Source organism: Ceratotherium simum, chromosome 25 (genome assembly GCF_057802395.1).
Source record: "Ceratotherium simum simum isolate JZ-2026a chromosome 25, ASM5780239v1, whole genome shotgun sequence".
Classification (NCBI taxonomy): domain Eukaryota; kingdom Metazoa; phylum Chordata; class Mammalia; order Perissodactyla; family Rhinocerotidae; genus Ceratotherium; species Ceratotherium simum.
Genome location: NC_141924.1, coordinates 18,937,464 through 18,955,767, shown reverse-complemented (window position 1 = coordinate 18,955,767; position 18,304 = coordinate 18,937,464). Strand labels below are relative to the sequence as shown.

The following is an 18,304-nucleotide window of genomic DNA, read 5'->3' as shown; positions in this document are numbered from 1 at the left end:
TGAGGAATTAACTGGCATTATGTTATCAAGAGCCTTGAAAAAATTCATATACGTTGACCCAATGATTTTGCATGTGGAAGCAATGTGAAACAAGAAAAAATACAAGTTTAAGTACAAAGATATCCACCACAGTATTATTTACTGAAGCAAAAAAGAAATCAACTCATGTAATCAGACTTTAAATACAATGAAGTGTTTTTCATCACATTTAAATGAAGTGTAGATTTTCTGTCTATTTAATAACTTGACACTGAGAGATATCAGGGAGATGTGCAGGTAAAGCAGAGAAGGGAGAGAAGGTGGGAAAGGCCCTCCTCAACCCACAGCACAGTGTACCTATGGTATCGGGTACCTACATGTACCAGGCATTGTTCTCGATACTGGGAAATACAGCAATAAAAATGTTAGAGCACACTCCCTTCTTCCCTCAAGAAGCTTCAAGTTGAATGGCAGAAGACAGACAACAAAGAAGATCATTTCAGGTAATTCAGCATTTCCTGAAATGTACTTGAGATGTTTCATGCAAAAAAAGTTCTGTGGTCAAATAAGTTTTAGAACACTGGGTACTCAGATTCCCTCTTGGAGATTATGATGCTCACATTAAAGCACATATCAAAAGCTTTAAGAAGTCCTGCGATAAAGAAATCCCGCATAAAGCAAACTTGTCTGACCATAGAACCTTTGTTTGCTCAATACCTAGTTACATCCAGTGGAGCCAGTACTCCATACACTATTCTTGGGGAATGCTGAGCTGGCTTATGCAGTACCTCTAGATCTCAAGGGAGTTCGTGCAATAGTAGCAATCAATCAGGACCTCACAATTGTTCAAGCAGACCTAGTTCCTTGATCACCTAGGTAAAAACAGAAAGATTACAGACAATAGAAATAGGTCCATCTTCTCTGTTGTTAAAAATATCTCACCAGTTGATAGCAGAGGCTCCTCTGTGCCTGGGAAGGATGGACGGGTGATAAATGATGGAACCGTGCTTTGGGCTGTCAATTACATCCATGGGGATGAACTGCGTGCAGAAGGGAAGCACGTTGAGCTCAGCACCCACGGATCTGTAGGCATCTGCCACCTCCTTTATGGTCTTGCCTTTCACTCTCCATCTAGGGAACTTGAACACAGGGGTCCCATCTTTCTCTGCAGCCAAAGCTGAGCATGAAAGAGAAGATTATTTTCATCAAAAAATTTTAGCCATAATTTTATATTGCTATGGATTCACACACTGTAATTTTACAGCTTCATGAAACATTTACAAATAAAACATGGTGAAGAACAATTTAGATTCGGACCAGGATTTGACCTGTTATAACTTTATCATGATCCATCCACTTTCTAATGTGATTTTTATCTATATATTTAAAGCATAATACGTTTGAACTCAAAAGTTTGTGGCTAGATAACATTTTGAGATTTTAACTGAAGATTTTTCTTTTTTAGATCAAAAATTGTTCCTTTATTACTGATACAGCTGTTTAAAGAACATAGCATTTTGTTTGTTTGTTTTTTAGACTTGGAGCCGAGTGCCATTACCAAGTACATTACTACCTGAATTAGACATACTCAGCCTCTGGCACAGTTGGAAAACCTTGAGTCCCTGCCCACTTCCGTTTCCTGGGAGAAGTCCCTTTTATCACAGGGCAAACTGTAGATCAGAACACATTCTCCCCGCCTAATAGGCAGATCCCAACAGATAAAGGGAGAAAGTTGCTGAGCCGAGCTGAGCCTGTCTACTTCCTTCTCCCAAATTCACCAATGAGATAAGTTAGTGGAGGAGAGAAAGCAAGGATGAAGAATACATGCTCCCCATAAGAGTTTTGCCAAACTGGAGCAGATCCAAGGATCTTTCCTGAGGAAAATGTTGTCCCTCCCCAAAGGAATGACCCCATCCTACCTCTGTGTGAAAATGGAAAGGCCCTCAAAGCACAGACAGCATAAGCCCATTTTTTCCAGAATAAAATATCATTCTTACTAACTACATACTTAGGTTTTTAAGTATACATATTTATTTTCCATCAATAACACAAATTAACTACATTTTAGGCAATATCCTGCATTTTTTGGTTCCCTTTTCTCTCTCCCCATCCAATCATCAACATTCACTGACTCCAGAAGGGACGATGCCTCCCCTACAAAGCCTAAATTCTGCAGCCTGAGTCCTGAAAGACTCTGGCCATCAAGGTGATGACTTGATCAATCCATTTGGAAGAATTTGAGAGACTAGTATAATAATGTTCACAAAATGTAAATGTTCAAAAAACTATAAACAACTCAAATGTCGGATGATAGGAAAATGGATAAATGGTGGTAAAAAAATGTGGTGAAATCGGGAGAAAATTATGAAAGGTTAGCCTGGGCAAGAAAAATGGGGTGGAAAAGACTTAGAAGTCTTCATTTTAAAAATTTACTTGACTGAGACCGACTTGAAAGGTCCAGGTGTTGTTCTCCCATATTGATTGTTGGCTGCCCCAGGGCTATTTTTGGCTGCTCTAGTTGACTATTCTGACGACAAGCATAGTTAACTGTTGTCATTATTCATGGCTTTTTCTGAACCAGGCACAGTGCTGAGCACTTTACATGCATTATCTCATTTAATCCATGTGAGACGGGTACCCTTGAATTAAGCTTAGTGAGTTTAAGTAACTTGCCCAATGCCATGCAGCTAGTAAGTGGCAGAGTCAGAATTAATTCCATGACTCCAGAACATATCATATGCTCTATCACCTCCCAGGCTACTCTATAAGTTGGGTTCGTGTTTTTTCTTTCCTATGTTATGCCAGGAGCCCAAATCATGACCAATGGAAAAGGGTCCTTGTCCTGGGTGGGACCAGACACTAGGAAAAGTTCATTTCCCAGGACACACTCTGAAAGGAGGTCTTCTTCTGAAGTTCATGTACATGGCAGAGACTGCTAGCTGCTCTGCTTCTCCCTTTAGCAAGGATTCCTCTACTTTGGCTGAACATATAGCCACCCCAAATAAAATCTATATTTCACAGCCTATCCCACAAATAGATTTGGCCCGTGACTAAGTTTTAGCCAATGAGATACAAGTGCGAGTAATATGTGCAACTTTGGATTACATCCTTAATGAAAGGCTTGCCCTCTGCTTCCCCTCTTTCACTTCCTGCTTGCTGAAACACAGATTTGATAGCTGGGGCCGAAGCAGCTACCTTGGACCATGAGGTAGAAGACCAGAATTGATGATGGTAAAACAACAGGCAGAAGGAGCCTGCATTGTAATAACAACTCTGATGGCCAACCCAGACTTGAGAAGTGGACTTCTGTTTTTCTTAAGCTAATATTATTGGGGTCTCCCTGATTTGACAGTTCATCTGATATTGCAAATATAAGTCCTCCCAAATGTTCCCCCTCACAAAGTTGGTGGAATAGATAATGGTAGGACAGGTAGTCTCAGTAATAGGAATCTGTCCCCTTCTGCATGTGCAGTCAGGTATGAATTCATGAGGCAGGTTCCCTCAGAATTCCCCAGGTTATAATAATGTTTTTTTGAAACAAAAATCATTTCTAGATAAAGTGATTAAATTCAGGTGCATATGTGCTCTTGACCCAACTTTTCTTAGCTTGACTCTTGAAAAACAGTGTTAAAATATAATATTTTTTAAGTAGTAACAAGAATTAGGATAAACTCCAGAGCTGCTGCTTCTGAGAAAAAAGGTAAAATTTAAGGTTATCACAGATCATTGTTTTCCAACCACCGTGTTGATCGTACCAGTGGTATATGAAGATCCAAGTCATGAGTGAGGATTTCCAGTTGCTCGTTCTTATTCCCTACCTGTACTATTTGTAGACTGTTTCTATCTCTGTGTCTTGCACCCTTTCTTGACATAACCATAGCTGGCAAATCAGAACTCTATTGCAGGTTTGCTTTGAGGACAGTTCTCTTCTTTACCCTACCTTAATAGCCAAGCAGCCACAGCTATAATTTGTTCTGACATAAATGCATTCTTTATGACTCCCATCAATTTCTGTTATTAGATGTGGTTTCCCTTCATTTCCATTGGCACCTCTGCATCATATATTATTCTAGATAGCTCATAGCGCCTTTGGAAAGTCACAAATGTAATTCAGGAAAAATATATTCCTGGAAATTCCTCTGATGGACCTGATGATTTCCATGTAGGTAAGTGGAGAAACTCTTAATACAACAGGGGCCTGCACCTTTGTCTTGGGATCCACAGAGAAGGGAGGATTTTTGAGTTTGTAACCACCATGCAGATAGACTTGGCCTGAGAAGGCTTTCAATAGGCAGAGTGGATGTGTGAGAGCCCAGAGGGGAGGTGTACCATCTGGGACTTTGGGGCCTGTGGCAAAGAAGAGGAAGTACAGAAATGCTAATGAGGGATGAGGGGTCTGAGCTGGGCCCTAGGCGGATAGTTGAAAGGCCAGAGCAGAGTCCTTGATCCAGTTGTTTCAAGATACACTCACCCAGTGGGTCAGCTTTTCCATCCTTGTCTGGAACTGTGAACACTCCCACGACTCGGTGGCCCTCTTTGCAGAGGTGGCTATAGACTTCCTGTCCGAAGAGGCTCTGACCAATAAGTGCCACCTTCAGCTTGTTTTTGAAATAAACCTGTGAAATGATCAATGATGACAGATGTTGGCATGGATGGAAGACATATGGATAATAAACATTCTTTTTTCAATTGTACAAGATGACTTGAGGACTACAAAAGGCTCAAAGATCTATAAAATAAAGTTTTTATTGACATACACTGAACCCAGACTACATTACGTAGAGAGGGTAGTGAAAATAATTTCACACTTCAGTATTCCTCCTTTTCCATTTTCTCTAATGCCCTTGATTATTCATTATAATTATTGGGATTGCATATATTTTTACAAGCCACTTCAACTCCTTAGTGAAATGAGGCTAGATGTTAACACATAAGTGCAGGTTTCATAGTTAAAATGAGTTTAACTCTGAGCAAGATCTACTTCAATAAGACAATGCTTTTATGCCCCTGCAATATAGAAATAAGAAATAAGTAATGGACTCATCTCCTGCCTCCAAAAGAGGCCAAGAGCTAACACCTAGTATAACAGAGAGGTCAAAAGCAGGCCCTAGAGCTTTTGAGCTTTTGACCTAGAGGTCAAAACCCAGTGCCACCTCTTATTAGTTGTGTGGCCTTAAATAAGTAACTAACTTCTGTTTGCCTTTTTTTCCCTCATCTGTAAAATGGGAATAATAATAACAGCAACCTCACACAATTTTGATTGAAGTAGATGACATAATATGCAGTAGGCTTAATACAGCGTCTGACACAAAGCACTGTTTAAGTAAAAGCTTAAATAACGTTTTAAAGGATTTGCCATATACTAGACACTGTTCTATGTTTTTTCATATAGTCCAGAATTCCAAAATCCTTGGTAAGTGGCCCAAACTCATTTGGCCTCAAAACATGGATTGATCTAATAGAATGTTTCTTATAGGTTTCTTATAAGTTTGTACAAACTCATTTGGCTTCCAAACCTGACCTGAATTGACATAATGCTATTTATAGTCTTTATAAAAACTATATGATCCTCAGCAAAAAGAGGAGGATCGGCATCGGATGTTAGCTCGGGGCTGATCTTCCTCACACACACAAAAAATAATAAATTAATTTAAAAAAACCTATATGAATATTCATACGTTTTACTGCATAAAAATCAATGTGTTTGGTTACAGATACTGTCCTAGACCCTGCTGTGAATTGTATGTAATGTACTATCTATATACCATATTAACTTTCTAAAATGTGAATAATTCCGAATCTCAAAACACATTTGGCCCCCACAAGTCTCAGATAAGGAATTAAGGCTTGCACATCATTTCATGTAATTTGATCCACACAACTATCATATTTTATTATCCCCCATTTTGCACCATTTTATGAATGAAGAAACAAAAGCTTAGAAATGTCAAGTACATCTCTAAGGTCATACTGGCTAAAAGAGGGAGAGCTGGGATTTGAATCCAGGTCTGTCTGACTCCAAAGCCCACGTATGTCCCTAAAAATAAAATAATTAAAATGAGCTACCACCACCTATCTCTTCCATCTTCTTTTTAGAAGATTAACACTGATGCATAGAAATACAGTGATTATCAAGAAATATAAACACCATATAGATAAGAGTAGCACTAAAGGGGTTGAAGTTTTTAAGAAATTTAAGTCTTTAAGCAATTATACCTTATGTAAATTCTCCCAAAAGGAAGCCTTTTCACAATGCTTAAGGTAACATGTTGACATGATGATTGTTAAGACAGTGATGAAAAGCTATCAGGTGAAGCAGACTAGATACAGGATTGTGGGTGTAGAGACGGTAATCAGAGGGTCACGACTTCCTGTGTGCTTCCCATCTTGGTAACAGACCAACCTCAGCTCCCCAGAACTCTTTCCACCTTTCATTCCTCTATGTTAGAATATGGCTGCACAGGATTTGGATTTAGAATTTTTTTCCCTTCAATCTAAATGAGATTCTTTAATGATCTGGAAGGTCACTCTAAATTAGTAAAGCCTCACTGAAAATCTAACTTGAGGAAACAATTTTCTCTTGTTTTCCATTCTATTAAGGGCATAGATGTCATCCCTTTTTAGGCATTAACTTAAAAGCATGTGAGTTCACACTTTCCCTGTAATTGAGCTGATAATTAAACAATTAAGGTTTTACTTTAAAAAATCCTTTTCCAGGGCCAGCCAAAGTTTCTATCTCAAAAGAGCCTAGAGCTTCAACATCTAGTAGACACTTGCAAGCAAACATAAACTCTGTAACCGCAGCACAATTTGTCTACATACAATGCATAACTATTTCCTCTCGTCAAAAAATCAAAATATCCTGTAAATAGTCTCTCTTCAGATCCTATAATTAATGCTGTTGCTTGAAAAAGAACCAACAAGTTGGCTTTCTTAAAAAATTTGGCTTTACCTCATACCATTACCAATGCTAGATATTTTAAGACATCTAAAATACTACTCTTAAAACACACAAGAGCCAAGAGGCTGAGCTGACTCGAACGTAACGTGCTGCTCAGCTGTTATCTTGTTACTTGGAGCTCAATTTCAGATTCAACACTGCCCCAGAAAGGCAGTGTTTAAAGAAACCATATCAGTATCTTTGGAAATCCTGCAGTCACTGAAACACTTTCGGAGCTTAGTGCTAAAGCTGAAGCTACCAGGTGAGTATCTAACACTGAGAAATTCTCAGATTTTATGATTTTAAGCATGTCGATAGTAAGTTAGCATAATTCCAAAAAACTGCACTGGGCTATTGTACCTTAGTCTTATTTCCCCAAGTATGACCTGAGGACTGACCACCCGTGTTGGCAGAATCAGCTGGGAGGATATGTTAAAAATGTGGATTCCTGGGCTCTCCCCCAGATCTACTGAGTCAGACTCTCACGCCCAGAAAGCTGCAGTTTAACAAGCTCTCCATTGCCTCCCAAGCACACTAAAATCTGAGAATCTCTGCTATATGAGGAGTGTGCGTCCACCAACTACAAAAAAGATTCTGCCCTGGGGAGTTTGGGTCAGGACGGAAGTGTGGAAAGAATAGCAAACAATTTAAGAGACCCTAGTGTGTGCCAAGTATTTCAACCCAACGACTGATTTTGATTGCCCAATGACTCCTGGAGACTGGGATTACTAAGCCATTTTTACAGATGAATAAATTAAAACATAGTGCGGTTAAGATACAGCCTGGAGTCAAATAGCCGCTACGTGGCAGCCCTGAGATTCTAACTAGTTATTACCCCAGGGCCCACCATTTTTCCATAACACCAGCTATACGATCTTGAGCTGGGTCTCATCAATCAAAATCTGAATAATAATGATTACTTATCTCATAAGGTTGTTATAAGGATTTAGTGGGATAAAGCATGTAATGCATTAGTGTAGTACTTGGCAATAGTATATGCTCAATAAATGTTAACTGTTATTCTTGTTATACCACAAGTTATACCTGGATAAATAAAAATGATGATAATGGGTCTTTCCTACTGAGTGTGTACCACGAGCCCTGCACTATATTAAACGCTTTTCATTAATTCAAAAAGTTTATAGAATGCTTATTACATGTCTTTAAGCCTCACAGTGATCCATTTTATACATGAGAAAACTTAGGGCTCCGGGAAGTTAAGTGCCCTGCTCACAGACAGAGCTAATAAGAGACAGAGGCAGAATTCAAACTCTGATCTATCGCACTTCAGGGATGTGATTCTATGGCTTTCCTATGTTGAAGGTCCCTCCCCTTTCTTAAAAAAAGAAAAATACGGCAACAGTTTGACAGGTCAAATGTGGGAAACGTTCCATCAGACTTTCTGAGGGAATATCATAGTGGTCCTGATATGGGAGACAGCACCATTCATTCGTGGGGTGAGGCTGGTGACCCGAGAACACTCTTTAAGGCACGACAGGTGCCTGTTACACTGGTGAGAAAGAAGAGCGGGGCATAAAATGACCCACAGCATTTCTAAATCTGGGTGATAAGTGCTGGTATCTTGGGGTTCTCTAGAGATGGGATTCTGCATTAGAAGAGCCTTGCGCAGGGAACAGAGCTTTTGCTTTTTAAACTACCAAATACTGCATTCCCAGGCTATCCATATCCTGGTGGAATTCTTCAGGAAGTTAATATGGATTCTGATTATGGTCCAAGGATCAAAAAAAAAATGCACATTTGTCTTCTATAGAAAACTTAAAGGCACAGTGCTAAGAGTCTGCCCTGATCCGAAGCCCTTTTGTGAAGCAGATGTGATACTACCTTAATTTAAAGAACCACTTGAGCAAGATGTAAAATAAGGCCAAAGCTATCCATGTCAGGAATTGTGAGAATTGGCAGTTTTACATGAAGGACCCTTAGACAAAAGAATAAAACAAGGTAAATTTTTCTGAGACAGCGAGATGCCTAACACTTAACGGAACATTCCACACACAGTGCCCCAAACCGTGCCGACCAGTGCACAAGATTTGTTCAGCGAGCATGGTTAGAGTATTTACCATGCTCTGAGCAAAGTCCATGGTAGAGGTTGCAAATCTGTGGCCGGCAGTGCATTTGTAAAGGGACTGTGATAAGATTTTTGGGAGGTTTCACATTAGTAGGCTGAATTTCTGACTTGTCTTTATAAAACAGGCGGTTTCAGGGCCGGCCCAGTGGTTAAGTTCACGCGTTGGCCTTTCGCGGCCCGGAGATGGCAGGTTTGGATCCCAGGCACGGACCTATGCACTGCTTATCAAGCCATGCTGTGGCAGGCGTCCCACATATAAAATAGAGGAAGATGGGCACAGATGTTAGCTCAGGGCCAATCTTCCTCACAAAAAAAAAAAAAATGCAAGAGGTTTGTCAGCCATGGTCTACATTCCCAAGTAGCAACAGTCAGTTGGAGCTGAGCAGTGGCTGCCCCCTGTACTCTGGTCTTTCACTCTATCTAGCTCAAATCCCTCATTTGTCTTACCTGTTTGGCCTCTGTGGGAGTTTTCCTTTGGGACTCCTACACTAAAGGCACAAAGAAGACGTGGTCCCTGTCCTCAGGAGATCACCAGTTAGTAGGGAAGACACACCAGTAAAGACATGTTACATCATAGTGCTAGGACAGGAGGGCACAGTGTGGATCTGGAAAGGAGAAGACTTCCCAAGAAGAGAACTCCTTAACGGAGTCTTAGAGAACTCATCTTGGGAGTTGGCCTAGAGAAGGGCCGGGATTATGGGAGGGCCTTGGGAATTCCAGGCAGAGGGAGCAGCATTTACAAAGAAGTGAATGAGTGGGCAAAGTGGTCCAATACTGGAAGTCAGGGAGTGACGACAAATGGCACCCTAGGGAGAGGTAAGAGACCTATCATGGAGGGCTTTGTCCATGTCAAATAATTTGGACCTTATCGTGAAGACAACGAGATCCACCTAACAACTTTAAGCAGGAGAGTGATATGGTCTTATTTCTATGTTAACAGAGCACTCAGGTGAGGCATGAACTAACTTCCAGTGGGCTCCCCTCTTGTGATTGAGAATTGAGCAGATTGACAGTGAAAATATAAGCTGACCTAATAATCCACCTTCAATATATTCACAGGATGTAGCTTGGAATAGTGTAAAAGCCCATGTTACTTATTATAACAGACCCTCATACTAATTGTCAGAAGCAAAAATTACACTTAGCATAGAGGTAAATCTGTGGAAGATTCAAGGTACTACGGTAAATGACAAACTTGTGCAACTTGATTTTGTGTGCCTTTTCATACTTTATTGTCCATTAGTATTTCCCTTTTAGTGCATTATCTTTATTATTGTCTGTCTTTATTATTGTATTATTGTACATATTATTATTTATTCTATAGGTGTTATTATTCTTTACCTAAACACAAGTTTAATCATTTGTCCCGCTAATCTATGGACTCCTTGAAAGCAGGAACTACTTATTTCTTGTTTATTGTTTTATCCTTTTTGGTTGTGAGATTCTGAAAAAGTTATTTAACTTCTCTAGGTCTCAGTTTCCTTGTCTGTAAAATGGGCATAACAGTAGTGCTTGCCTCATTGAGATGTTATGAAAATTAAATGAGTATATATATAAAACATTTATAACAGTGCCTGGCACATACTAAGTGCTGTATCAATGCTATCTATTATTATCATTATAACCGCAGGGTTTAAACAAAGTGCTTGGCACATAATACACAATTTAATATGGTTCGAAGTTGAATTTGGAGGTCTTAAAAACAAACTTGACACCAAATCAGGGGGTCAGGCAATAAGAAAACAAGTTAAGGACCTGGTTGCTAGAACTAGGGTATAAAGTCAGAGCTTGGTTCCAAGCAGCAGGGCAGGGTCCATCCTCTTGAATTGGATCATAAGGTAACCTCAAGTCCTGGAACCAGGCTATGAACCCAGAGCCACCAGCCAGATCTGTGCCCAACACTGGCAGAAGAAGCTAAATAACAGAATGCCAAATAAATATGAGGGCTAAATAACTCCTACCATGGGGAGAAATCAAGAAGCAGTGAGCCAGGCAAGATATTGGAGGTGGATAATAATAACTAATTGACATAGGGTTTTATTGCTCTATATAGTACACTAATTAAAAAGATCCAGCCATATCACTAAGCTGAAATCATTAAATATTTCTAAGTCCACGTCTTTAAGACAGAGAACGGAAAAATTAATTCTATCAGGAAGTTTTATAAACTAATTTTCCCCTTGGATATTGCTAGGTTCTGAGAGATTTTTTTTTCATTCTTCCTTCATTCTGCTTTAATACCAAACTCAAAAGCACTGTGTGATTTTTTTCAGTTTCTTAAGTTGAAGGTATAATTTACGTACAGTAAAATACACCCTTTTCAGTGAAGTTTTGTGAGTTTCAACAAACACACAGTCATATAAGCACTGCTATAATCAAGATGAAGAACAGTTCCATCACCTCTCAAAATTTCCTCTTGTTCCTTTGTAGTCAATCCTTCCCCCAGCTCTAGCCCCTCACAACCACTGATCTTTCTTCTTTCACTATAGTTTTACTCTTTCCAAAATGTCAGGTAAATGGAATCATACGATACATAGCCCTTTGAGTCTGTCGTCTTACACTTAGCTTACATATTTGAGTTTCAACCACGTTGTCATGTGCATCAGTAGATCATTCCTTTTTTTTCTCTGCGTAGGATTCCATTGAATGGATGGATATACCACCATTTGTTTATCCTGTCACCAGCTGAAGGACATTTAAGTTGTTCCCAGTTTTTGGTGGTTATGAATAAAGCCTCTGTAAACATTCATAAATAGGTATTTGTTTGAATGTAAGTTTTCATTTCTCTTGGGTAAATACCTAAGAGTACAATTGCTGGGTCATATGACAGACATATGTTTAAGTTTATAAAAAACTGCCAAACAGTTTTCCAAAGTGGCTGTAACATTTTACGGTCCCACCAGCCATGTTTCATTTTGAACAATTCTTATAGATGGATCCCATTTTCTATGGAGTAAAATATCCAAAATTCTTTTTTTTTAATTGTGGCAACATTGGTTTATAACATTATATAAATTTCGGGTGTACATCATTATATTTCAATTTCTGTGTAGATTACATCATGTTCACCACCCAAAGACCAATTACAATCCATCACCACACACATGGACCTAATCACCCCTCAAAATTCTTCACTTACCATTCCATGTCTTCCTTTTGGCCATTGAAGAACCTGCCTCTTCCCAGCCATATGTCACTGCTCTTGTACATGTACTCCTGGGTACAGTCAGGTCAGGCCCCTAACCCCAGACCATGCCTGACACTTCCTCACATGCGTGTTTTTATTTATGCCATTCGCCATCTGGGATGTTCACCTCTTACTACTGAAATCTGATGTAAACCCCACTATTGTAACCTTTTCATTCTTCAAGACTCCCTTCTGCTCTCCAAAAAAGACAATCCAATGAAAGGCACTGAGACAGGAGACCAATAAAACAAGCAGGCACAAGGCTCCTGCTCTCTCTGCCATCCAACCCAGATTCCCACGTGCCACGTGGCGGGAGAAAGCAAAGGAAGAGTCCAGAACACTGCTTATGAGAGCAAGCAAAAACTCCACCAGAGCAGGTCTCTTTTTCCTTATTTAAAAAAGAGGTAAATACACCCAAAATAACTAGAACTTACTTCATAGGGTAAAGTGAATTCTCATTATTTGGAGTTGCTTGAGGGACAAAAGCTTTTCCATTTAAGCAACTTTGGGCCAGTTCTTGGTGCTACTCAAGACTTCTCTCTGCGTCCAAGTCTTTTACAGCTGGATATGTACACATGCACATATCGCTTTGGCAGAGAAGATGAATCGAGAAGCAAATTCTTTTATAACACAGCAAATATGCATGTCTTATCAAAGAGATAATGTACATAGGGTGGATTTTTTTTTTCCTCCCTATACAACTTGGAGTTTATCTAGATGCAGAGAGGCATCTCTCTGAGGCTCCCGAAGCACTGAAGGCAGCGCCAAATGCAACGTGTCCACTCTCGTTTCCTTTTTGGAGGCGCTGATGCAATTCCAAGGCGTGGGGCTGGGTCCGGGCTCGGTTCCTGCGCTGCAGTTTACTAGTGTTCCAGGGTGGCTGCTTCTGCAGCGCCTGGTAATCCTGGAAATCTTGCCGCCTGCAGCTCAGCAATAAGGAGCTTGCAGACACCAGCTCTGAGTGCCATTATCTGAAGGGGCCCTGCACGACAGCTGGGAGCGCTCATACTTCTCCGGCCGCCGAGGAGGACCCGGCTGACTTGATACTACTCTCCTCCACGAGACGGTCTCGGTCCTGTACCTTGGCTCCATCTCGTAACTAGGGATCTCACGATTGAAATGCAAAAGGAAAGGAAGCCGACTCTGTCCCCTTGCCAAGCGACTGTTCCCACCCTGTCAATCCCAGCCAGACCTTATATGTTCAAAAGCCGCATCCTCAGCCCCTTCCCCGTAGAACACAATGGCTCGCTTGACAAGTCCTATCCAGGATCCTCCCCGCATCCTTGTCTGCAGTCTCCTAGTTTTAAAAACACTGTTTTGGCTTATAGCAGAGTCTAAACATCACTGTCCACCCCCAGCCCCGCCGCCCGGGGACGCCGGCCCGGGCCGGACTCACCCGGCCGGTGGAGAAGCGCCGGAGCGCCTGGCTGCCCCGCCGCAGCATGCCGGAAAGGAGCGCTCGCGCGGGCGGTGCGGGGCGCGGGAGGCAGGCGGGCGGCTCAGCCTGGGCGCGGCCTGCAGCCTCCAAGCCCGCAGCGGCCGCTCTCCCTGCTCCCGGCGCCGCGAGTCCCGGGACCGGCCCACCGCCCCGCCCGTCAGCCGGCACGGCCCCGCCCCCTCCAGCTGGCCGGGCTCCGGCCGCCAATCCCGAGCGACTGGGCGGGGCGTGCGCCAGTCTCCGGGAGCCGCGGGGCCCCGGCCGGGATGCTGCGCCGGTGACCACCCGGAGTGACCGCTCCTGACGGCTGCCTTGGTTCCAGTCATGGCACAGGTACTTAGTGGCTGTGGGACCTTCTACCAGTTACTCAAACTCTCTGAGGTACATAGGCATCTGCTGTAATAGTCAATCTGACACCCCAAGTCATGTTCATAACACAGTCCTGAGACAGCAACAGGCATGCCAGCGTGCGTCGAGCTACAAAAGATAAGGCATGGGGATCCTGTAGTCTAGGGATCCTGAGACCTATCTTGTAGGCTGATAAGAGGATTTAATGAGAGACTCTGTACAAAGCACTTGGCAAAGGGCCTGGCACAGAGCTGGTCCCTGATAGATAGATAGATAGATAGACAGACAGACAGACAGACAGATAAGCAGGTAGATATCCTTCTCCCTCATCTCTCTAGAAGAAACGCTCAGACTTGCTTTAGCTGAGCAGTTGTCTCAAACAGAACTCCTTAGCCTGGCATTCAAGGCCGTCTGCAATTTGGCATTCTTGTTTCTTGCTGCTCTTTTGCACATGTGATTCAGCCTAACCGTAGTACTTGCCAATTCCCTCCCAGACAATGGTTACCAGAAAAGCTTGTCACCTGTCACTTGTCACCATCTCGGCATGAACAAATTCCTTCTCTTCTTAAAGGTATAGCTCAAATGCTCCCTCCTGGAGGCATTTTTCCCTATTCTTTCCTCCCTAACCTCCTTATTCCCCCAAAATAATATTTCACGCCTCTGAACTGGGAAGGGTTTTTGTCTCTGCATCTCTTATGACGTCTCAACTTGTTACTGGTATTTATGTACCTTCATCTTCTCTACTGGAAGCTCCTGGCAGGCTGAGTCCACGTCTGATTTATCAGGATAGCACTAAGCAGAGCTTACAAAATACTTGTTGAGAGAGAAAATGAGTGAATGAATGAATGAATGTGTTTGAGAAGGTAAGAAGGAGACAAAAAGGACTGTCCTTAAAGCTTGGAGAATGGCGGCTAACATCTGGGGTTTCGCTTTGGGAACTGCCCTTTGCCAACTCCACTCATTTCCCTGACTGCATTTTGTGACTTCTTGCTTCGTTTAAGCTTCCAAATATTGATATTCATTTCATTTGTTCTGATCTATGTAAACTGGGAGGGGTGGGAAAGGGGTGTGGTTTTTCCTAAGTGGGAAATCTAGTTATAGATTCCAACTCCTAACTTTAGAAAATGGGTTTATGTTCACCCAAGTATAGTGAAATATTCATGATGTTTAAGATTTTCTTCTGTAAGAACCAAAAGTGTAGTTCTCTTGATAATTGGAGGCTAGGCCAGATGCAATTAGAGAGTTTGACAAACAAAAAAGTCCTGCCAATCTAGGTTTCAATACCCAGCAAAAATGGACATGAAATAAAGCCATTTTTAGAAACAAAAACTTGAGAGAATTTGTCATCAGCACAATAAAGGGTATATTAAAGAATATCCTTCAAGCAGGAGGAAAATTACCTGCATGGAAGACTGGAAATACAGGAAGGAATGAAGACCAACAAAAAGGACAAATATGTGAGTGAATTTAAGTGAACTTTGACCATATGAAGAATAATAATAAAATCTTGTGGCTATATACATCCACAAGATATATATATATATATGAAAATATACAAACCACAATAAAAAATTGTTGGATAAGTTTAGAGGGCTTGAAAGAATGGAATTTCTTTAGACAGAAAGAAAATAATCCCAGATGGAAGTTCAGAGATGAAGGAATGAAGAACAATAGAAAGGGTAAATATGAGGGCAAATTTAAGTTAATATTAATTGTCTAAAACAATTCTAATAATGTTTTATGGAGTTCAAAAATATATGTAATTAATTGGGGCCGGCCCAGTGGCATAAGTGGTTGAATGCGTGCGCTCCGCTGTGGCGGCCCGGGGTTTGTCAGTTCGGATCCTGGGCGCACACCGATGCACCGCTTGGCAAGCCATGCTGTGGCGGCGTCCCATATAAAGTAGAGGAAGATGGGCATGGATGTTAGCCCAGAGCCAGTCTTCCTCAGCAAAAACAGAGGAGGATTGGCAGATGTTAGCTCAGGGCCGATCTTCCTCACGCACACACAAAAATATATAAATATATATGTAATTAAAATACATGACAATAATAGCATATGATTTTTAGGGAGAGAATGTGGAGTTCAAGTGTTCTAAGGTCGCAGCATTGCCTTGGAAATAATAAAGTACTAATGTATGTTAGACCTTAACAAGTTAAGGATACATATTATAATCTCTAGTACAACCACTAAAAGAATAGTAGTACGATGTATAACTACCAAGTTAATAGAATGTAAAACTATCAAGATAATAGAATGATAAAAAAAAATCAATCCAAAAGAAGGCAAGAAAGGAGAGAAAGAAACATGAGATAGATGGAAAAAATAGAAGATGTTAAAGTTAAGCCTAAATATACCAGTAATTGCAGGAAATGAAAATGCTTCATTTTTTTAATTCGATTATGAAGTTCTGCACTGTCATTCTAAGCACCTGCTCCACACTCCATGGAGAGTCGGACACGTCATTCATTTAACCTAACCCTGCTGGTAGACCTTAGGTTGTTTCTGTCTCTCTCCTGAGCAACCTTCAGTAAATGACCTCAATCTTCATCCTCACAAATGGGTCTGAGCCAAAGGGAGCAGTTTATTATTTTATTTAATTAATTAATTAATTAATTTAGTGAGGAAGATCAGCCCTGAGCTAACATCTGATGCCAATCCTCCTCTTTTTCTGAGGAAGACTGGCTCTAAGCTGACATCCGTGCCCATCTTCCTCCACTTTATATGGGACGCCCCCACAGCATGACTCGACAAGCAGCGCATCGGTGGGCGCCCAGGATTGCAACCGGCGAACCCCGGGCCGCCGCAGCAGAGCGCTTGCGCCACCAGGCCGGACCCCAACGGGAGCAGTTTAAACACTGATGCACATCGCCGGATTGCACCTAGAAGGTGGGATATAAAAAGCGCGTTTTCTCAGCAACTCTGGGGCTTGTCATCAGCTTTCATATATTCTTTTCTTTTTTAAAAATTTTATTCCATTTATTTAAACTAGGAAGAAACAGTTCACCCATTTCTAAATGCTTTAATTAAAAGACAAAAATTGTCAGATTGCTTAAAAAAACAAAACCCTTACAAGAGAGATTCGTAAGATATAAAGATTCAGAAAAGATGATTTAAAAAAAATACTCTAACCAAAAGAAAATGTTAATCTGACAGGAAGATATAAAAATTCGAAATTTGTATACACTTAATAACATAGCCTCAAATCTTATGAAGCAAAACTTATCAGAACTTCATGAAAAAATAGACAAACCTGCAACCATAACTGAAGATTTTATCATACTTCTCTTAATAACTGATGGAAGCAGAAAAAATATGAGCAATGATGCAGAATATTTAAATGAGATGATCAATGCACTTGACCTAATTGACAAATATAGAAGCACCCAACTACCAAATACACATTCTTTTTAAATACATATAAAACATTTTCAAAAATTCACCATGTGCTAGCCTATAAAGAAGTTAAATCATAGACTATGACTCTAGCTACAGTGGAATTGAGCTAGAAATCAGTAACAAAAAGATAATTGGTGTAATCGCCACTTTTGGGGAAATTATGAAATACTCTTCTAAATAATGATAGGGAAGTTGCTGGAAAAGATGGCATGTTCTTTGCTTCTCCCAGTGTCTGGTGTACATGGGAGCATTGTGTCTGCAGACATCTTTAGTGAGATATAGACATAAGAGGAAAAGTGACTAGTCTAGAGAAAACTGAAGAAGCAATGTTGAAAGCAAGTTATCCTCATCAGAGATGAAAGTTTAGGGGTTCAGATTTCTTGAAATAGTTGCGAAATGTTGCAGCAAAAGGAAATAATTGCAAAAAGGCCATTTAAAAAATTCTGGGCATTACAACATGACTTAAGCAAAAATGAAGATCAAGCAACTTCTACTGCAGCCTCAGATAAGATAGAGGTTCCTAGGTAGAGACAACAACAATTGGAGTTTGAACAGCCAGGACTTGAGGAGCCAAGATCTTGGTGACAAGGGAGATGCAGACATCTGTTTTCAGTGGGAAGTATTTGCTGATTCTTAATGACATGGGATTAGAGGCTGTAAAACCAAGCAGAAAATGGCTAAAAAGGAAAGCACTGTTTTCAGTACCAAGAAATTAGAGTTCAACACCTACCAAGAAGCAGAGTCCAGTAAACATCCCGGGATCTCAACTGACGTTCTTAGAAGACGTCGCCCTAGGAGAGAGTGTAATCTAGAGGCAGAGCAGCTACCTTCAGACTGCAGCCCAGCCTTACCTGAGCTCAGCCCTGATTGGAATGAGTTGATCTGCCCTAGTCTAGCTGCCTGCCAAAGAATAAAGTCAATCTTCTC

General features: G+C 41.0%; 1 protein-coding gene across 1 annotated transcript in view; it reads right to left on the bottom strand.

Annotated features, from left to right (window-relative positions):
* Positions 1 to 13,682, bottom strand: part of ALDH1L2 (aldehyde dehydrogenase 1 family member L2) — a 56,708-nt gene extending 43,026 nt beyond the window's left edge. Inside the window, exons 1-3 of the mRNA XM_087449008.1 lie at positions 13,589 to 13,682; positions 4,451 to 4,595; positions 922 to 1,156 (exon numbers count right to left, since the gene is read on the bottom strand). Coding sequence (XP_087305134.1) covers positions 922 to 1,156; positions 4,451 to 4,595; positions 13,589 to 13,636 — 428 coding nt within the window. The 5' untranslated portion in view covers positions 13,637 to 13,682. The remainder of the gene's footprint in view (positions 1 to 921; positions 1,157 to 4,450; positions 4,596 to 13,588) is intronic.
* Between the last annotated feature and the right edge of the window lie 4,622 nt (positions 13,683 to 18,304).